We start from the raw sequence: 23,525 nt of genomic DNA on the forward strand, positions 1-23,525 counted from the left end.
AAATTACCCTTTTTCCCTAGCCCTGCAGCTTGGAAAAGAACTGCTGCCTGGTCAAGCATTTATTGATTAACACTTACTCAGATGAGCATATATGTCTGAATTAAGAGTAAGAAACATAATTTACTCGAATGACTTGAGCATGCATTCTAATCTTAGCAATCAATTGCTTCTTCTCTTCTTCTTTCTTCAAGTCTAGTGTATACCGAAATCGTCGAGAAGCATTCAGTACAAGTGCAGCTTGCTGTAACAGAAACAATTGGTTTAGAAAAAAGAATAAAACTACCATCGTCTCAACTTTCAAAAGTTGGATTGATGGCTAATTTCCCAGATATAAATAAGCATACACCTAATGCAAATTCAAAGAATTCTAGACATGAAATACATATTAAATAAATTTAAGTTAGTAATTTAAAGTTTGAAAGTCGAATGTTTCTTGCTCATATTCTAGAGGGTACATCATAATATTTATACAAGTAAATGGTGCAAATCAGTCACAAGGAAAAAAAAGGATCAACCTTAGCTAACAGATCTCCTAGAACTAGGATTCCAAAATTAGCCTGATCTACTCCCTATACTTCCTCTTTATATATCTATAATAAAGTACTAGAGACAACCTTATCAAATCCTAAGTATACTCTACAATTCTGCACCCCCCTCGAGCGAGACACGGATATTTTACATCACAACTTGTGACCTAGTTCCTCAAAGTTAGTTCTTGGAAGAACGTTACCAAGTCTGGGATTGGGATCTTTTAGGAGTATGGACCAATTGTACAATTGCCTTCTCAAGTTTTTCTTAAATGAAATTCCGTTGTCTCAATGCATTTTGTCCTATCATGATGTACAAGGCTCTTTGCAGTACTTATGGCAGTTTGATTGTCACAAAAACATCTTAATAAGTCTCTCAATAGCTACTCCCAATTCATTCAGCGATCTTTGTATCTAAATTTTCACAGGTACCAAAAGCTAAAGATATACCCTCTGTTTCTTCACTACTCCTTGAGACTTGGACTGATTTTTATTTCTCCAAGTCACAAGATCTACCCCATACATAGGAACTGCATCTGAGAAAACTTCATGTTATTTGGCATTACTTTTTTCGTACAACATTCCTTTTTCGGTGGTCATTTTCAAATATCTCATAATTCTATTTACAGCTTCCATGTCATCTGCAGTTGGATTCTCCATCGATTGAATAACGTTTAAGTCTAATAAAGAATCAAATGTCATGTCTAGTACATTAGGTAAATAAGGCCTTCTAAAAGTCATTGGTATCTCCCTGTCAAATGGTGTATTGTCCTTTAATCTTATCTTCTTACTCGAACCCATCGGACTATCTGTTGGTTTACAACCGAGCGAAGTTGGCTCTTTTCGCAAGTCTAGAGCACGATCCTTGACTAAGTGTTGCTTTGTTCCTGATAGTCCCTCTTCATAATCACTTGTTAAGATGATATCGTCATCACCATACCAGGACTGGTTCTTTTCCTGAAGAGAACTTCACAAGGAGGAAATCATCTGCCTAACATTGAGTATATCCATGCTTCTTCACTAAACTTGCAAACCAACCAAACAACCCTCAGAGTGAAAGTTTGAACCCATACGAGCACTTCTGAAGCTTGCACACCCAATTGTTCTTGAAATATGTTTCCAACCTTGGGGATATCTCCATTCATACATTTTTTCCTCCGAGTTATCATTGAGAAATCCATTCTTAAGATCCGGTTAATATTCATGCCAATCTTGGTTCACCAGAATAGTCACAGTACGGTTTTCTCTCTTTCTCACGACTTTCATTACATTGTTCGATGGAGGCCCTCTTGCTATAAGAGCATATTCCACGAGTGATGGAGAGAAATTTTCCAGCTTTCCTCATGGCGAACTTCTGAGAATGCCTCTTTAATATTCAAAAGAGGTTTGATACCCATTACTCTCCCATGACTTCGCCTAGATTCTTGTTGAAAGTTAGGAATAACCTGAATGTGCGTTTATGCTCAACGAGTCCTCAATATAGCCCTGCATCAACAAGGCACTTCTAAGTGTGAACTTCAAGCAAGTCGAGTTGTTGCCTACGACTAGAAATAGTATTGAAATATTGAGTAAGAGAGAGATCTCCATGACGGAAGTCAGTGTAAGGCAACTTCAATCTCAAATGTTTCGAAGTGTTTTTGGAATTGGGTTTGTTTCCCATGCCACATCCCTTGTTACTTTTGCAATTCCGTAGAGTAAAAAATCTATCCAACGTCATTATTCATTGAATTAATTAGCCAAGACATCACCATATGGATTTCGATCTGCATAGTGCGAAGTTGGGATGTGTATCAGGAATAGTGACTTCACCTAGAAATATTCATTGTTGCCCTTTCCATGGACGTACATCATCACTGACTCAAACCACTGAAAAAAATTACGCTTGTTGAATTTGTGACATGTGATGATGAACAGGGGTTGACTCTGCATAGCTACTTCGGTCTACAAACTTGGTCCCAAACAACCAAGTGAGTAGTGAGTATAGTGATCCCCATCAGGTTCATCCCACAAAAAGTCTCTCATAATCTTATTCGTGGCTTCCGCCTCAAAATAAAAAAGCTTCCTCCGACTCGCTAACTTCTTTGACATCTTGAGAAGGACGGACTCCCAAAAAGCGACTTTTAATGGATTTTTCTGAATGAAACTCCCAAATATTTGATAGGCCAGGACTCTCTCCCACGACCAATCTCACAAGCTAACCTTTCAACTTCCTTTTCTTCACAATTAATCTCCAGTAAAGAACTTTTCTCCAAATTATCTTTAAACCAGATATTTCACAAAAAAGAGTGCAAAAATCTCCACCAAAAACCTCAAACGGTTATAGTACTTTACAAAAAAAAAAAAGTATCATCCACAATCTCCACCCTCTCTCTGACTACTGCCAAACCTTACAAAGTTCCATCAATTTTTCTTTATCAGCCAGTCTGCCCAGCATAACTACCACCAAGTTAAAAAAGAAGGGTGACAAATGATCTTCTTGCCTATGTCTTTTTCACCTTTAAATATACCCCAATGTCTACCATTGATAATTATCAAAAAAGACACAATCGTAAGGCACCCCTTGATCCATCTACTCCACTGACAAAATCCAAAAACTCCAATCGACATTGTTGTAGGCTATCTCTAAATCAACCTTAAATACCCATGTTTCTTTAACCTAACTTCCTCCACAATCTCATTTGCAATCAGACAACAATCTAGGGTCTATTTTCATACGATAAAAGCATTTTGAGAGTCTGCTATCGTCAGAGAAATTGTGATACTCTTGTCCCATATTGGTTGAAAATGAAATTTTAAAATGCGTTGTAAGGACCTACAATAGACTCTTATAGCAACTTTGGTTAACCATTTTCGTAAAACTGAGTGGCATACGAAGTAGCTTATAGAGCGCCGGCCTCTCTACGGTATTCTTTGAATAATGAACACAACTTATCTTCCTATTTTCCAGCTATTCTTCCAGAATAAATGGATTACAAGATTCCCTCATATTACACCTCCCCTACGTCGCATAGGCAATTTTGTGGACTTCAAAATAAGATTCTGTTACATAAATCGATTATGGGTTCTGCTTGTTATTTTTTACTATTGTGCCTGAACTGTTTCATGCTGTGTCAAAATTATTTCTGTGTACAGCTTATTTTCAAATTGGGATGAAAATTGTCCCTACTTGCTCCTAAGTTCCACGTCACTCATCTTCTTGCATATCCCTTGCAGACAAGGGTTAAAATCAGGTCGAGGAACCAGAAAACATGGAGTTTTGGGCCTGGTGAATTCTAAACATGACATTTCTATTCGCTGCTTCTTATTTAGGTTTTTCTGTTAGTTTGATGTTTTGAAATCCCGATTTCTCTCGTAACAACGAACAGTTTTATTTAACGGAATGAAAAAACGGATTCATGATATTTCCGTAATAGCATTGCCGCTGCTCACGTTCCAGTCTCGGGGTGTGACAGGAAGTACTAGGTTTTCTTGCGTTACACCAACAATTCAAATTAACCGCGCATTAAGAGCAACATAACCGCAAAGGTAAAATACAAAACTTGATTGATTAAACCACTACCAATGATTGACAGCCTTCAAAAAAAGATAAGCGAAATTACATAAAAGAACACCAAAAGTGTGAGAAAGAATGTGATAAACTTACTCTCCACCGACGCAACCGGTCGGCCGGAGCACTTTTCGTCCGGAAAACATCGAAGGGCCCTGAACCTTGTTCATCATCACGGGAATAGTCTCCACGTCCACGACCACTCCCTGCTTCCAGATCATCCTCCAAGTGACCTTTCAATTCATCCGCCATTCCTCGATTTTTGTAACCGCTTTAAACTGTACAATTGCTTAAACAACGCAAAGAAATGGACGAAAATCTTAAGATTCAAACAAATACAACAAAATTCCGGCTCTACCAGTAAACTTCCTTTGTCTCATTATTTTCGATTTTTTCAATTCGCGCAATAAAATGTTTCAAAATGACATTCAATGATGCGAAACAATGATACATAATGAGATTAAAACAAGAAAAACCTGGAATTCGGCAATGGGGAGCTGCAGTTGGTCAGTTCTTAGGGAGTGGAAACTAGATAGGAGGGAAACTACCACGAAACTTCATAACCGATTTATTCGATTTTATTGATTAATATACTTTTTTTTAATTTCCGTCCTCATAATTAAATAATTAAACTTGCCGGATAACTAACACAAAAAATATTTGTACACTATCATATTCGACATGTGTTTTTCCACATGAAATGCAATATAAAAAATTTTAAAATATAGAAGAAATATATGATATTTGATAAATAAATATTTTAGATCTGATACTAATATATGATTTTTTAGTGCTCAAACATGTATCACAAATTTTATTAATGACATATCTTTTTCATATGAAAATTCGGTACAAAATTTTGAAAATTTGTGTCAAATCTGACATTAATATATGATTTCTGAGTACCCAAACATGTATAACAAATTTTGGTATTGATGACACATCTTTTTCATATGAAACGTAGGTACAAAATATTGAAATTTTTGATAATGATATATTATATTTGATTATTAAAAGTTTAAGATATAAATGATTTTTTTAGTATTCTAACATGTGTAATAAATTTTGATATTAATGCTATCATCTTTTCCGAATAGAAGCATATAGTGTATATACATAACTACTAGTTAATTACTATTAAATAAAAATTATTTATTCAATCATACACAAATAATGATTTGTTAATTTCATTATTTAATTTAAAATTATGAAATGAACATAACTCAAAAAATTGAGACTATTGGCTTTGAATATTTGAATAATGCCTACATCAGAAAAATGGATTTAAAAATGAAATGAAGCGTCGGTGCAAATTAATTATAAAAATTTAAAAAATTTATATATTTAAAATGGCAAAAACTTGTGTGAGACGGTCTAACGGGTCGTATTTGTGAGACGGGTATCTTATTTGAGTTATCCATGAAAATGTATTACTTTTATGCTAATGGTGTGTTTGGTTGAGTGGATTAAATAAGGATATATTAATAATCAAATATTTATCGTTAAAATTTTAAGTTGTTTTAATAATCATTTTGACCTAGGTTTAAGATTCAATTTTATGGATAACTATTTGACTATTAATCTATCTTTATTTAATCCACTCAACCAAACACACCATTAGGGTGTGTTTGGTTGGGTGGATTAAATAAGGATAGATTAATAGTCCAATATTTATCGTTAAAATTTTAAGTTGTTTTAATAATCATTTTGACCCAAGTTTAAGATCTAATTTTATGGATAACTATTTGATTAATAAAATTGGATCTTAAACCGTGTCAAAATGATTATTAAAACATCTTAAAATTTTAACGATAAATATTAGGACTATTAATCTATCCTTATTTAATCAACCCAACCAAACACACCCTTAGAGTATTACTTTTTATTGTGAATATCGGTAGGGTTGATCCGTCTTACAGATTAAGATCCGTGAGACGGTCTCACATAAGACCCACTTATTTAAAATTACACTACAAATTGAGATACAATGCATATTGACTTTTAATAACGACAATGTTCATATCACATTTATGTATTTATTATATACTTATTAAAGATGTATTTACTTTAAATTCTTTCATCTTTATGTTTATAAACATTACATTAAATTTAAATCATGTGTACATTATAGAACTTGAACATGAATGATACAAGTTTATGTTTTTTGGATTAACAATTAAGATCTATTTACTCCAACCTTATTGTCGAGGTAAATAAGTCGAGTTTTTAAAATTTTCCAATTACGAACATTGATCAGTATACACTCAAGCTCGACTTAATTCAAATTTTCCATAGTATAAATAATATCGATTTCATATGATACTATAATTTAACGTCTTTCATTTGTTATTTTCAAAAAAAAAAAATTATATTTGTTACTTTTTTTCCTCGAAGGTGAGAAAGGAAGTGTATTTTATATTTCATTTAGAAAAAAATCTAGATTTTCCTTCTCTCTGTTGTTTTTTTACCCTGGATTTCCACCATGTTTGGTGGTAAAGAGAATCTTAAGAAAAACATTCTACCTCACCAAACAAGATTTTGACAGATTCAATTATTTTTATTTATTTTATTTCTTCTGTCATATTTATAAATTATTGCTGAAAAGACACTAATGGTCTATATCTTTTCTAGCACTTGGTTCTAAAAAAAAAAAAACTCAATTCGTCCACGACTCAAAAAATACAAACAATTAATGATAGGGCCTAAATCTTGGATGGTACAATAAATGTGTAGCACATCCCGACAATAAATAAATCGGGAATAAGTTGGCCGCAAGAAAAGTAAGTAAACACGCTTTTGAACGTGTGGTGATGCACATAGCTATAATTGAATCTAAGTGCATGAACGGCAGGTCTAGTTTCTATTAATGGCCAGGTCGATCACACGATGTATTATCGCCACAAAGAAAGTTGATATTATTGAAAAACGTTTTTAAGACAAAATATGTGCTAACTAATTTAATTAACGATGCCAAAAGTAGAAACAAAAATGCTGGCGTTCAAATATTATAGAAACAATAAGTTTTTATAATTTATAACAAACTTTTTGAGCCACGTGCTTGGTTCTCAGCCGTACATTATTTGAGACAAGTCAAGAATTATATATATAAAGAGAAAATTGAATGTACATTAGAGAGCTAGTATGATTGGTGCATGGGATATGGATTCGATATTTAATTTTGTGGTCATTAATAAAGGGTATTTTAAACATTAGTACAGATAGACGTCACCGGAATCATGGGACAAAAAATGTGAAAAATAATGATGCATGGGAATAAGTAGCTTATTAATGAAACGGACGGATCCCATGATTTTCGTGGCAAACTTCCTTCATTTGTCCCTTTAGTTGTCAGGTAGGGAATTTAAAGCACATTTCAAAATTATAAATAAGTATAAAAGTTTTTTATATGTCTCAAATATAAAAGTACATTTTCTTTATCATTCGTTTCAAATATATAGTTTGGTTTCTATATTTAATATTTTAAATTAATTTTTTTTGTCAATCCTACCATTATCATTGCATACATTAACTGATTTCAACAAGCTTAATTGTTATCATACTAAAACACTCATTAAATAAGACTAAAATGACAAATTTAATTTTAAAATTTATTTTTCATAATTTTTCTTAATATATGTGAAAACAGAAGCCTGTATATGGAGCAGAGAGAATATTCAGTAGAAAATTAGCTTCAAACAAACAAAAAGTTTTCACGCAAGCAACTTACTATAAGAGGAGAATTAGAATGTCGTACTCTTCGTTTTCTTATGTGTTTTCTTGTGATTTGACCATATTTGTATATGGTTAATTGTCTCACATCGATTGAATAAATAACTTTTGAATGTCATATATTGGCTTGGACAATCCTCCCCCCTTGAGCTAGTTTTTGGGGTTGAGTTAGGTCCAAGTTTCAATCGTAACATGGTATCAGAGCCCGGGTTCCACCGTTATGTGTTGTTGGACTGCCTATAATTAAGTCACCCGTTCTGCCCATAATTGGGTCATTTGTAAACTCCACACTCGAGATGTTCATTCCTGGGCGTGAGAGGGGTGTATTAATTGTCCCACATCGGTTGGATAAATAACCTTTGAGTGGCATATATTGCCTTGGACAATCCTCCCCCTTGAGCTAGCTTTTGGGGTTGAGTTAGGTCCAAGTTCCAATCTTAACACATATGCATGAAAAGTTTGAGAAAGCTAGCAGCTAGGAATATACATAGAAAGAAAAAGCATACAAGTAATGCAATCTTTTCTTTTAAATTAAATATAACAATCCAAGCAAAACCTTATCGATTTTGGATTAATCTATTTCTTATGTATTTCCTTTTAGGTTTTAAAAGTGGATGATGATGAAAGTCCATATAATCGTATCCAGCTAGCCCCAACGGTTTAATGAGAAATAAATAAATAAATAGTATGACTCCATCGTATGATCCAAAAGCAGAAGTTGGATTAGATCAGCAATTTTCTACTCTACTCATATAATTTAACTAAATTATTGGCCAAAAAACTATTTATAAAAAAACTAATATGAGCATCACTTATTTATAAAAAATAAAAAATAAAAAACCGGACCTTATAAAAAATTCAGATTTTCATTTTTATTTTCAAACAGTACCCACTTCTTATTTTTCTCACTTTTAACAAATGTTTTAATTTATTGCAAAAAAATTCCCTTAGACGAATGCAATCCATATTCTGAGTTTGTTCAAAGTTCATATTAGATCATGAATGAAAAATTAATGTAAGTTGTTACGCTTTGAAATTGTATATTGGAAATGCATGCATATTTCGTGGATAGACAGAAATTTGAATACTTGTGAAGGGGGAAGAAAACACAACTTGTCACGTAATTTAACATCTACGCAGAGTTTCGATCCTCTGATTAGTCAAAATATGATCTTAATATTTATTTGAACGGTGACATACATGAGATAGATATTGATTCGAAAAAGAAATGTAAAAGAAGAAAATTTATTAAACTAACCAATCAGATGACCAAAAGCATACGTACGTTACTCGTCGTTCTGCGGTTGCAAGTGCGATTATCTTTTGAATATAGTCGCATTAATTATTCCTCATGCAGTTTCAGTTAAAAAGGGCGATTAATTATATATTTTCTCGAATCTATTCTTGGATTGGGTTTTCGACCAAATAATATATGGGTGAGGGCCGGGTTTTTTTTTTCTTTTCTAAATCTTTGAAAACCGGGCTAGTTTTGTCGAAATGGCCCTATTTTTCATTCCGCCGAGTGGGCTGGTTGATTCTAATTCTTTGTTTGTTTTTGTAGTATTGTTGGTCGATCGGTTCAATTGGGATTTGGGAAGTAATTAAAAAAAAATTGATCATTTTCCACTATACATATTTGAATAACATATATTAAAGTAGAAACTAAAAAATAAATAACGTGAAGACAAAATAAGCCTTGATATTTGAAAATCAAGGCATAAATCACGTAGAATTTCGGGTATGCCACTTTTTTTGACACTTAAATTTAAGTGTGGTCAATTAACACTAATAATAAATGGGGTCTACGCTTCTTCTTTTTTTCAAGTCTGTTCTACACTTTTTATTTGGACTGACAATTTCTCAGATGCATGTATCATTTTATGTTTTTACATACCTCAAATACAACCTTCCTTGCTCATTCTCAGAATATACCTTTTTATATAAATTTTATTTTTAAAAAACCAAAGTTTAATATTTTTACACATTTAGTATTTAATTTTTTTAAATGAATATTTTTTTAAAAAAAATCAATAAAAGTCATAAAATTTTAAATTGAATTTCTAATTATATAACAAGAGTATCTAACAAAGAAAACAATTGCATGTAACATGCACGATGTACCCATTAGTCTTCAGTATCTATGTTTTTAATTTTATCTAAATGGTAAAAGTTCAGTTTTAATATGCTAACTTGGGATTTTTATTTTTCTTTTTTGACTTTGCCCGATTTTCGTAGGATTGCTTTATATGACGACGAATGTTTGCTAACTTGTCAAATATTATAACATTATAGCAAAAATTGGGTTGAAAATGCAAATATGGTTATGGTATCGCACTAAAACCCAATGTTGACCAATTAGAGAAACAAAAGCTTACCAAACCAATTTTGATATGAATAAACATTCATAATCTTTATTGACTGGTCACGTATCAGTTGAATATATGAAATCTAATTTGAAAACCCCTAGTTTCTTTTCTTTGAAGGAAATTAAGTTTAATTATATTTTGTGTTTTTTCTATTAGTGTTTGAAATCAAATTTAAATTTTAAATTATTTTCCATCTTATTTCATGCGACTAACTAAAGGATATAATTGTGAAAATAGCCATATACTCATCATCTTGTCTGTTTTGACTTTTGATATATTTTTTTGGTCCCGTTTTGCCAGTAAGTTGACGTGGAGTTATAAATTTAGAATTTTTGACAAATAACAGGATTGGGTCCATTTTCATAGATGACCAAAAGTCCAAAACACACAAATCAAAAAATCATTTTGACAAAATTCCCACCTAATTATCTATTAATGGAGAATTACGAGTTCAACCAAAAATTTGAACTTCATCTTAGACGAAGAAAATCGTGCAAGCTCACGACCTACCTACTAAATTTCTTTGTGAAACTATCCTTATAAATGATTCTGGATTAATAAATCAAAACAAGTCAGTCATTTTATCCTTTTTTTCACAATAACCTGAATACATATGGTCAATAATTTTATGTCGACGACTTATAAATTATTTGAACTTATAGCACAATTCACATCAAAATCCTAATTAGTTTGAGACGAATCCTCGAGTTCGAGACTCAATTATCTCCTCTAAACTAAAAAGGAAAAAGAAAAGTCGATAATTTTAGTTGGAAATTAAAGAAGCTACACTATATATAGTAATAAGGGTACATAGTCCGGTGCATTAAACTTTGACCGGTGGGCGTAATGGGACCGAATACATCAACTCATCAGTTTTCAAGGAGATCCATGGCAATTAATGTAAGATTTAGCCAATGAACAAGGCTCATCTTTTTTCCAATGATATATCAAATTTTAAGGCAAAATCAATGTTTAGGCTTCCGAATTTTTTTTAAAAAAAAATTTTAGTTATTTTTTATTTGGTAATAAGTGAACTTGTGAATATTTTGATATTTTTTTAGTTGTAAATTTTCCAGTTTGGGTAAAATAATTCAATTATATTCTCATCCTATACTTAAATAAACCTCTCTGCTACATCAGAACATATATAATCTCCCTCCTCAACTCTTTCAAACTCAAAGAATGAACCGTTTAGCCCAAGAACTAGCTTGAATTCAAGCGCTCGACTAATTATTTACAGTGCTAAATTAATTAGCCACGTTCGATTCGATCATGCAAAAACAAAATGCATCGAATTAAGATCATTGACAAATCATATAAACGTAAAGATGATGTTTTTACCTTGTATATGTATGTATCAAGTCGACTGGAACGGTCTCGGAACTTATGCAAACGCAAGCAAGTGAAGTGAGCAAGCACTGTGAGTGGAAATGGACTAAGAATTAATGCTGGATATATAATTACGCAAGACTTCAGTATATTATATCACTGGCTTTTCGGAAATTTCCTCGAAAAAACAGGCCATGCTTATATAATAAGAAAACATAATAATAATAATAATAATAATAGATAGTAATACGGCCTCTCAATCTTTCTATAGGCGTGAACAACACATGCATTGTTTCCTCGAAGTAGAGATCACGTCTGTTTTGTAAGTGGGGCTTCGTACAATTTGTTTCGAACGTAACTATTTTTATTGATTTTTTTGAAAATAATCGGATTTAGATTATATATATATCAGAGAAATTTATCGTGTTGTCTTGACAATTTTGTTAGTTATTCCACATCGATCGGATGAAATATCTAAGAGACGTTGCATTATGAGCTTAGACAATTCTCCCCTTTAGCTAGTTTTTGGGGTTGAGTTAAGTTCAAATTTCAATCTTAACATGATATCATAATACATGTTCCACAGTTATGTATTAGATTGTTCATAATTGGGTCACCCGTTCTGCCCATAGTTGGGTGATTTGTTAACTTCACGCTCCAGATGTTATTTTTGGGCGGGAGGGTGGTGTTTTAGTTGTCCCAAATCAGTTGGATAAAATACCTGAGAGTTGCCTATATGGGCTCGGATAATCTTCTCCCTTGACTTAGTTTTTGGGGTTGAATTAAGAACAAGTTCTAATCTTAACAAATTTTTAGGGTGGTATTTTTTCTAAAGATTTCTAGCTAAGGTATGGACCAATCATGCATTTCCCCACCAATTAGCAAGATCGTTCTCAACCGTCGGCATCGTTGCTAGATTTAACATCAAGACAGCTCGCATGACTAAACTATCTACTCCTTCGGAGCATTTTCGCATCTTCTACACCGAATGAATTTCACCTCGTGTAATATGGATAAATCAAGACCCTAGTATAAAAACGCGCCATAATCCAAGGGCCATATGGTGTAATTCACGAGGTAGAGAATAGAAATTTCCCGGGGATGTAAATATAAAGAAATTAAATATTATTTATAATTTCTTTTAGAAGAAAGGTCTAATTATTTCCCTCTACAGGTATACATAATTGTTTGCTGCGGAGCACGAAGTCATGGATCACTCCTTGCTGCTTCAAAGTCTTGCTTTCCGACAGGACATCTATGTCAATCATGGGATGAGAGTGGTATCTTGCTTTGCCATAAATTGTTTTGATTAATTAAAGGAAAATATATTTTTCGTGAAGTAAAGGACAACTGTTCTTGTCATGGTAAATTGAGGAGAAATTTCCGCCTGCTTTTAAAAACAGGTTTCATACGTATAGGAGGTTGGTTTCTTGACAGAATAGAGCAACAACTAGACAAAATATATGCCTTAATTTAAGAGCAACAACTAGGCAAAAATATATGGCTCAATTTATTATTTCACAAATTTTTTTATGAAACCATCTCACATCGTACGGGTCAATTTTGTGAGACAGATATCCGAACCAATCCAGTCCATGAAAAATATTATTGTTTTTTTTTTTCAAAAATATTAGTTTTAATGTAGATATGGATCAGGTAAACTCGTCCCGCGGATATATAATCGTGATACCATCTTACATTAGACTTACTCTTATAATATTTTTACCCTTTGAGGTGTTCGAGTTGGTGAAGTGAGTATCTGACTAATAGTCAGAAATTCGATTTCTCCTACCAAAAATATCTTGGACGATACATGGTTTGCCTAGTACTGTTTACGTGGCTAGAGTAATTTGCAGCTATTGTGTTAGCATGAAGATTTACCCACTACACACCAAATTAAAAGGTACTACGTGCAAATTTAACGTCATAAAAAAATTTATAGTAACTTTTTAAAAATTAATATAAATAGACTTCTCGATCAACGAATCACCTAATATTTTTGGACCTATATATCTTTTATTAGGAAACATGTTAAGATTAAAATTAGACTTAACTCAATCCCAAAAACTAGCTCAAGGAGGGAGGATTGTCCAAGATCATATATACAACTCTCAGGAATTTTATCTATCGATGTGGGACAATTAACACACCTTCTCACGCCCAAGAATGAATATCTAGAGTGTGAAGTTTACAAATGAACCAATTATGGACAGACTCAATTATTGGAGAAATCGAGGGTTTTTGTTTATAGAATGGAACATACATTATAAATTTCTGTAAATTACTTTCGATATCATGTTTCTGAAATCTGGATAGCATACGGGTGTTGAAAAATGCGAGATAATTTATGTGAATGATAAATATATAATAGAATGTACTACAATTTCAAGCCACGACGAATTTAGCTCCAACAATTTTCCTGTCAAGGAAAGAGCTGGACACACGAACAAACAAGTAACTCGTGAAGCTGAGAAATATAAAACATGGGGACTTGCGAAGGCTGTAATATATATACGTAAAAAAAGATACGAGTTGCTTTTACCTAGTTATATATACGAAATAATTAAACGCTTCATGCGGTAGTTTTGTTTTGGGACTCGGGAGTCTGATAGCAAGGAGGCACTCGAGGTTCCCATGTCGATCAGAGTCGAACAACGGTGTGAAAACTGGTAAGGTTTTTCGCTTTGCGTCGAATTAAACCAAATGCTCCACCATTTGTGCGCCCCCGTCAATTCCTTTGAGTAAGGATTTCATCCTAAGGTGTGGATCCAAATTCAATAATTATATTCCTACTCCATTTTAATCCAAGGTGTTGGTAGAGTGACCAGCATTCGATATATCAGCCGCCGTAGCCTTGCTAATATAGCTATCACCAATGATTCTTTTATGTGATTTCTTTCTTTCCAGCGACTTTGTTTATTTTTGGGCACATATTTTTTTCAAGAACGGTAGCCGAACTTTTGGCCTCTGTGTTCTTATCAAGATCATAATATATACATATATGTTTCTTTGTACGTATACATTAGTTATTTTATTTTGAAAATTTTATCTATAAATTTTGAACGTCAAATTAAATCGAGTCGAGTGGACAATTACCAAAATAATCAGTAAGATGCACTATTTTTCATTTGGTTGTTTAACTAATTAAAATTTTGTCTTACCGTAAGTGTATTTTGTTTTGGTTTTTTGCATTTAATCCCATAATTAACCAAAAATATTGATGTGACGTCAGACACATCAATAATATGTGGTGTTACCTGTTACGTAAGCAATATTCGGTGTCACATCAAAAATCTCCGACACCGCCTCACACTCGGTAATCCATCGGAATATTACTAAAAGCAAAATTAATAAAGCAAATTATTGAACTATTCGTCATTTACCCTTAATCGAGTCGAGTATCTAACACTCCATAGTCCATACAGCCGATTATATCCCATTCAACATATTTGAGTGAGATACTTTTTAACACCTGGCTTGACTTTTACCGGATCGGGTGTTTTGTCGGTGCAAAAGGTTAGCCGAAAACACATTTAAATAAAGTTTTTAAAATTTTTATATGCATATGCATAATAAATCAACAATAGCCTGTTTAAAATTTTTATTATATTTTAGGGATGATTAAAAAGGAAATATTTATCATATTTGTATGGAAGTGGTGATTTTAAAGCTCAAGATCATATTATTTTAAATATTTTATAAATCAAAATAAAATTATGAACAATTCTCAAGCAAGCCAGTTGCATGCTAATTCATGTACTGAAGTTGATTTTTTAGACACATGCACTCATTTGCAACACAATATATCAGATGAGATAATTAGTCATATAATTGCATGTGAATACAAAACCAAACGTTTAAAACACAAAGTGCACACATACTTCCTCTTGATCCTGAAACAAACGGTAAAGTAGCAAAATTTCCCTGTGCCTTCCACCTCCACTGCTTGCACTTTGCCTCCACAGTTTGGACATCTTCCAGGGGCTTGATGTCTCCCTATTTCCCTCTCCTCTTCTTCGCATACGTAGACTAACCTCATCGAGCCGATATTTTTGTGGGAGATATGGTTTTCAGGATGGATGACATTAATTGTAAGGATCGATACACTACATATAGATAGACAGATTTATATAGTGGTGGATTTAGGTTCTTGGGAAAATTCTTATCGGATTTATTATATTGGCGATTTTATATATATTTCCATGAAAATCACTGGTTTTTTTATTTATATAAATTTATGTATGCGGTGTTTTTGTCAAAATATCCACGCAGTCGATGATACATGAGGTGCACTAAAATTTATTGAGGGATTTTGTATGCTCCAGGAGTGCATGGGATAAAATTTCTTGTTCGATATGATCATGAGCAAAAATAAAATAATATAGATTCAAAGATGTAATTCATTGCGTTTGGTTGGACACGATTTTTGATACATGTGGACGTACTAATTTATTTTATCAGCCAGTTTTAAATATTCAACCATAAGCAAAACAAGAAATTCCTCAAATTTAGCACAAGCTATATATGATAAATCAACCAATTGTTAAGGTTGGTCTTAGTCCAATAAGTTGGCAATTTTTTGTTTCCTTTTCACTTTTTTTTTTCTGTCAAAATTTGACATCAAATATTGCTGATATAGCACCGGACATCACAAATATGATACCGAATATTATTGACGTCTTATACAAATTAAAGTAAGAACTTTGGCAAAGGACCAAAAGTTTTTTAAAAAAACACCACCTTATTAGTTTAATAATAAACTTTGACGATTTATTGGATTAAAAACAAAAATAGATCACCAAAAACTTTGCTAATTTTCATTTTCCCCTATATATTGATGTTAGACTCTTATAATTTTTCTTACACTTAATTTATTTATGGTAAACATTTTATGTTGCTCGGACCAAGATTCGCAAATCAAATCGACTCTTGACAACTTACAACTTGGTGTATTCATGAACTACAATACACTTTCCTTCAAGAAAAAAAAAACTACAATAAACTGAACACCACGAACCCTTTCCAAATCAATCCTATAATGAAACTAAGCAAGAAACAAGTGCAACAATATAAATCAAATATCTTCCCTCGATAGCAATCATGTCTCAAATCAAACATCATACACGAGTCCTAAATACTCACGATTGCCCCTTATAAATCGATCTCCACACGAATAAAAATCCCGAGTGGCCTTTCCAATCGACCGATATCGAACAAGAGAATATTGGATCATATCTCACGGAAGGTAACCTAGCATAGTATATTTGGATTTAAACATCCAAGCTAGCATGTACGCCCCAACAGCACAAAGTGATGCCAACAAACTTACTGTTTAAATGTAAGTTTTTGCAATCACGTTCTATGGTTATAATCCACAAATATGTAAAAGTTCCAAACAACTTTACAATTTTGTTGCTCTCGAGAACTGAATTTTAAGCAAATTTCATTTTCACAATGTGATTTTTTTCCTGGTTTGAACAATGGTTTCTTTTAGTCACACATGCTTTCCTTTATTACTTGTCTCTTCCTTCTCTATTATTGACGTGTGGAGAGCTAACTATACTATAATTAATTATGTGTTTGATTATAATTATTGGTGAGTAATCATATTAAATGTTTTGAGTGGGTCTCATATGAAACCGTCTCACGGATCTTAATTTGTGAGACGGGTCAACCCTACTGATATTCACAATAAAAAGTAACACTCTTCTTATAAAAAGTAGTTATACTTTTTCATGGATGACTAAAATAAGAGATCTGTCTCACAAATACGATCCGTGAGACTGTCTCACACAAGTTTTTGTCAAATGTTTTTGTTTCCTTTCGATAATTCTTAGTTAGAACTAACAGAAAATGAGACGTGCACCTCCAAAATGGGGTATGTTTCTAAACAGGATATATATTTATTTATTTTTATGTGAGACCAAAAGCATTGATGTCCCCATTATTCCGAAAGAAAACCATGTTGATCATTCTTTGTTAGTTTTTAATGACGAATTAATATCGAATGACGTGGGCCTGTATAATTAGGACAGAGTGATCAGCAGCAAACAAGGAGGGGGACCAGAACGGTTTTTATCCCAAATAATAGAGCAGTAAAAAGTAAATCATATCTGTTGATATGGTGGTTTGTTTTTTACCTAAACTTTTGGTCATCTTTTGTCAGTTTTTTTTTCACAAAATCTTGTTCTATAAACTTTGAAATATCAAGTGTGTATTGTGTATAATACACATACATATAAAACCATCGAATTGAAATTTAAAAAGTTGTTATGTTGATTTAATATCGATGTATGAACTCAATTAGGTTATTAATTTCGTGTGATTGAATCCAACTAAATTATCAACATCGATGGAAATACAATCATTGGACTGTGGTTAAAATTAACAATACTAGAATAAAAAATTGCTGCCCTATGGAACTAGGTACATAAATATTTTTTAATTTCATAGCTTTTGCTTATCATTTAATGTAAATTGTAGTTAATAATCTCGAAAATTGCTGTGTCAATTTTGAAATCTAATTGATGTTTTTGTGGATCATGAATGTACGTAAGAGCAACGCTGCATTTAAAGTAATTCCGTTGGTTATCAGCTATTTTGACGCATCAACCACTTGCTTTACTTTGACAAGAATTATTAAATGCATTGCATTTTAATTTTTCATAATACAAATTATAAACTTTTAACTCACTATTTCTGTAAATTATATTATTTTTGTTTCGACAAGAAATTATATTTGATTCTATCGTAAATAAAATGATTTATATCATGTGTGATAATAGTTTAGAGAGTGGACTTCTTTTATATATATAGTTTTGATATGCTGCACACCTAGGGTATGTTTGGTTGAGTGGATTAAATAAGGATAGATTAATAGTCAAATATTTATCGTTAAAATTTTAAGTTGTTTTAATAATCATTTTGACCCGATTTAAGATCCAATTTTATGGATAACTATTTGATTAATAAAATTGAATCTTAAACCGAGTCAAAATGATTATTAAAACATCTTAAAATTTTAACGATAAATATTTGACTATTAATCTATCCTTATTTAATCCACTCAACCAAACACACCTCTATCGTGCACACCTATTTGAGCACCGATGAGATATCACTCACCCATTGGATGCACAATTTTTCTATATTTCATCACATCCAATGGGTGAGTGACACCTCATCGATGCACCCACACACACACACACACACACACACACACACATATATATATATATATATATATATATATATATATATATATATTTTTAAAAGAATTGAATCGCTCTTAGCTCCATTCCTCTGTACAATGATCGGGAGAAAAATCAATCTGTTGCCATATCACGTATCCAAACTCTCCCCAAATCCAATGATCGCAAATTGAGTCAATGTTCTATCTAGACCCAGAGTGAGTCTCATGTGAGACCGTCTCACGGATCATAATCTGTGAGACGGGTCAACCCTACCCATATTCACAATAAAAAGTAATACTCTTAGCATAAAAAATGATACTTTTTCATGGGTGACCCAAATAAGAGACCCGTCTCACAAATAATACCCGTGAGACCGTCTCACACAAGTTTTTGTCCTAGATCCATTGCCATACTTAATTGGTCTAAGTTTTTCTTTCTTTTTTTTTCCTGATAATTTAATATTTGTTTCTATAAGAAATTATATATAAAAGAACAATTATTATTAAAAAATATTAAAAAAACTTGACCAGTTGGCTATTTGCTACAAGATTAGTCGATTATCTTTACAACAAACATCCGTCTCTCCATTACTTAGATAATCAAATCAAGCTGGTGTTGTACAACCAAGAATCGTACAAAACTAAATGCCTGGAACAGAGTGTGCAGAAGTACTTGAGCTTGAATCTCGAACAAATCGGGAGGCACCACAATCTCCACTGCTTCCCCATTTCCACTGCCTGCACCTTCCCGCCGCAGTAAGGGCACGACCCCGACGCCGGCCACCGTCCCAGCTCCATCTCCTCTTTACACCCCAGTAAACACATACTGTCACACTCACACTGCGTTGCGATTGTTTTATGTTGAATTATGTTCAAGTTTTTTTTAATATTCCGTTTCGACTTCGAATTTCTTAGTCGGGCTTCTCGAAATTGTCGAGAAAGGGAGGTTTTCGTTTATAGGAAGAAGGTGGAAGCTCGAGAATATTCGTCGCATGAATGGAACTTTCCAGAGATGCCGAGCTGACGAGCGCAAAGGCGTAGGGTCAAGTCCAAATGGACCCTCTTTCTCTTCTTCTTTTTTTTTTTTTAAATATCGGTTAAATTCGATGACCTAATACCTACCGAATTAAGTGGTTTTAATTTGTTTCGGTTTTGTTTTTTTTATATATAAAAAGAATCAATAAGTTGGAAATGGGAAAATTCGACCCTACCAGTGCCTGCAGGGGTAGATCTAAGGATCAGAAAAAATTCTGGCCCATTTTTTTTTATTTTTTATTTTTTATTTTCCCCCTCCCCATGAAGTGAATTTTGGGCCCTTGATATGGTGTGGGGCAGTGCCCCCACACCCAGCGTCGAATAAAGGAAATGTTACTGCATTAAGAACAAAGTTGGCGAGTTAGTTAACAAAAAAATAAATAAGTTAGTGAACTAAAAAATTTAGTTTCCTACATATAATATATTTTACCCATAAAAGTGAAAATTACGATATTTTAATTAATCGAAATTTTAAAATAATATATATGTATATATTTTTTGTATTTAAAAGCTGTAGTTTAAATATATTATTTTAGGAAAATAATGATGTTACATTGGAAAAATAAAAGACAATTTATATATATTTATTTAAGAAAATAACACGATTTAATGTTTTGAAAAGGGTTAATTTATATAATATATATTTGAGGAGGAAGATACTTACTAAAACACATATATCTTTAATTAATATCCATTCACCAAACAGATCAAATTTTGTCGGTCTGTTATGCTTGGCCTTAATATATAGTTATAAATAATTTAATATAATATGTAATTAGGGGTGAGCAAAATATCGGTCAAACCGTTAAAACCGAAAAAACCGAAAAAATTTAGAAATTCGGTTCGGTTTAATCGGTTTAATCGGGTTATTCGGTTTATAAATTCGGTTTAATCGGTTTATTCGGTTCGATTCGGTTTTTTGGGAAAAAAATCGGTTAGACCGATAAAACCGAATACATATATATATGAATACATATATATATATATATATATATATATATATATATATATATATATATATATATATATATATATATATATATGTTGGGCCTCAAATTTGGATAGGATGCATTTTTATTTCTACTGGGCTTTTTACATGATGGAAAGTTGGAAACCCAATTCTATTGAATAAACACAACTATTGGCTTCGTTTTCTTAATTGATCAAACTTAGGCTAGGTGAATTGATTATCTCTGTATATTTGAATCATGTATTAAATTCAGTTGTAGTTTTGTTTAAATATGTTTAAAAAGTTTATTTAATAAAAAATCGATTATTTCGGTCGAAAACCGAAATAACCGAATTTTTATCGGTTCGCTTTCCTCGGTTTTCTTTTCAAAATTCGGTCGGTTCGATTTTCCAAAAAAAAAATCGGTCGGTTCGGTTTTCGAAAAGTTCAGTTCGGTCGGTTCGGTTCTGACCGATTGCACACCCCTATATGTAATATCTTACATTATTATTCATTTATTTATATTTTATATTATTAAATGTGAGACTTATAGAGCAACTATCTTAGAGGACACCAAAATATTTAATTCCATAATTACCCTTCTTATCCTATTAAAAACCTCATCAAGTCACCTCATATTTTAGATAGAAAAAAATTAACAAAACTTCTTTTTTAAATCGAACAACTCTTCTAAATTGAAAATAATTTCGTGTTAATTGTTTAGTATTATTTGATCAAATTTTAAAAAAATATAATAATAATACATACAACACGTGTACATCTTTTACTAATATAGTAATATTATATTAAACAGGGGCACGTTATATGGTAACTGATAAACACTCGTAATTACAACCTCTTGATCATTTCTCTTGAAAAATATACTTTTACCTGGTCAAATTAAAAATCATCTCGACATTTTTCTCCAATGAGTTCTTCCATCAAACTTTCATATTTTATATCTTCAAATAATCACATAACTTTTGTGATTCCGTTTCATGTGTCATGATTGTGATACGTTTTTTCAAACATAGCTACCTAATTCATTAAAAAAATTATTTTTTTATGTCGAAAGAAATACCTTTTTTTTAGTAGATATGGATCAGGTCAACTCATCTCATGAATATAGGCTCGTGACACAATCTCACAAGAGATTTATTTTCAAATAATTATAACAAATCTTATACATATGATGCCATTAATACTAATATTTATAGATTAATTTGAGCTATATCATATACATTATAATTATTTCATATCAACATATAGTGTGCATGATACATTCATGCTTACTAGTATCAATTTTGTAAAAATTATATTTAATAATCATACCATGGCGTATTTCTCTTTTATTACTAATAAAAAATAGGAGATACGCTTTTTTTCCCCAATTCCTTGAGAAGCCGCAAGCATCTCTTTTTATTGGGTCAACTGCGAGTCCTAACTAGTAAGCTATTTTCCAACCTGTAGAAATGGGCCATACAGGGTGGTTAGATCCATTTTCCCAAAATACATGTTCACTCCCACATATTGATCCCAAATTTTATTTGTTTTAATTTAATTAATTGAGGATTATTTTGGAATCCATTGGTCATATATATATATACATGTATGTATGTATACCAACAATATGAGAGTGGCTTATCTAGATTACTCAGTCATAATAGATGTCATCTAATTGCCTCGTATTTTCGTCCCATGATTAATAAAAATATCGTTTTCGCGAATGAGATTCAGATTTTTTTTGCATGGTTTTGTTTCATTCTGGCTCTTCGTTTCATAGTGGGAAGACCAACGAGCGCGGATCTCATTGATGAAAACTAATAGACTATAAGTCTAGATCACGAGTGTCGAGTTGTGTGTATTTAGAGTATATTTCTCCTTACATAGTATATATACGTAAAATAAATATTTCAAATAGTTTTTTTTTTCTATTTAATTTGATCGAATGGTTTTTATATATAATCTTTATTTTTTAAAATTAAGTTTATTTTATTTTTAATTTGTTTTTTGGTGTTACATAAGCCATGCATTTTTTAGTTTTTTGTTAAAAAAAAAAAAACCAATGGTGAAGCCTCGGATTCGCGTTTAATAAAAAGTAAATATAATTTCAAAATAAGGAAGGGGACAATGTCAATATATTCTCCATGTAAAAGTTATGCAGCTTGCATAGGACGGAACCCTTGTTTCTTTCAACCAAGAGAAAACAACATTTACCAGATTCACTATGTGAAAAAAGGCTTTTTACTTCGGATATTATCTGAAGTAATAGGGTAGTTAAGTGCCGAAGTATATGGACGTGAAGTAATAGATGACCTTTTACTTCATACAATAACCGAAGTTGTATGATTGAAAATACTGAAGTCTTTGGTACTGAAGTCTTTGGCCGGTTTTCGTGTAACTAAATTACTAAATTTAGCGACGGAATTCATGTTACACACCGTCGCTAATTAGAGACGGAATTCATGTTAGAAACTGTCGCTACCTAGCGACGGTCTTTGTATGAATTCCGTCGCTAATTTGTTCGGTAATATAAAAAAAAATTAAATAATTTAATAAATCTGTTTTATTAATAAGTGCGGTAAAATAAAAAAATTTAATAATTTAATAAATCTGTGTTATTAATTGGTACAATCGTGTAAGAGATAAAAATTTTAAGTATTGTGAAGTGGTAAAATCGTGTCAGAAATTTAAATTTTAAGTGTTGTGAAGTTGTAAAATCGTGTAAGTGAGAAAAAATTTTAATTGTAGTGAAGTGAAGTGGAAGAAATTGGAGAGAATTTGTAAGTATTTATAGAGAGTGGTGGAAGAAAATGGAGGGAAAAATAGGCGGGAATGAATTTTTTTGAAA

The 23,525-nt window shown here is 32.1% G+C and overlaps 2 protein-coding genes across 5 annotated transcripts in view; both read right to left on the reverse strand.

The window, feature by feature from the left end:
* Positions 1–11,654, reverse strand: part of LOC140825786 (calcium-transporting ATPase 8, plasma membrane-type) — a 30,060-nt gene extending 18,406 nt beyond the window's left edge. Inside the window, exons 1-4 of one of the 4 annotated variants that reach the window (XM_073187744.1) lie at positions 11,511–11,654; positions 4,171–4,352; positions 125–241; positions 8–47 (exon numbers count right to left, since the gene is read on the reverse strand). In XM_073187744.1, coding sequence (XP_073043845.1) covers positions 8–47; positions 125–241; positions 4,171–4,326 — 313 coding nt within the window. In that variant the 5' untranslated portion in view covers positions 4,327–4,352; positions 11,511–11,654. The other 3 variants (XM_073187743.1, XM_073187742.1, XM_073187745.1) reach the window with 3 other exon arrangements.
* A 3,524-nt stretch (positions 11,655–15,178) lies between these two features.
* Positions 15,179–15,630, reverse strand: LOC140828119 (uncharacterized). The gene has a single exon (XM_073191101.1). It carries the CDS (start codon positions 15,535–15,537, stop codon positions 15,322–15,324), a length of 216 nt encoding a protein of 71 aa, XP_073047202.1. The 5' UTR covers positions 15,538–15,630; the 3' UTR covers positions 15,179–15,321.
* Between the last annotated feature and the right edge of the window lie 7,895 nt (positions 15,631–23,525).

The sequence above is a fragment of the Primulina eburnea genome, chromosome 3, assembly GCF_022965805.1.
Source record: "Primulina eburnea isolate SZY01 chromosome 3, ASM2296580v1, whole genome shotgun sequence".
Lineage (NCBI taxonomy): Eukaryota > Viridiplantae > Streptophyta > Magnoliopsida > Lamiales > Gesneriaceae > Primulina > Primulina eburnea.

Bases quoted from the DNA above. Each gene is read 5' to 3' on its own strand.
- LOC140828119 (XM_073191101.1), bottom strand. From the start codon at position 15,537: ATGAGGTTAGTCTACGTATGCGAAGAAGAGGAGAGGGAAATAGGGAGA.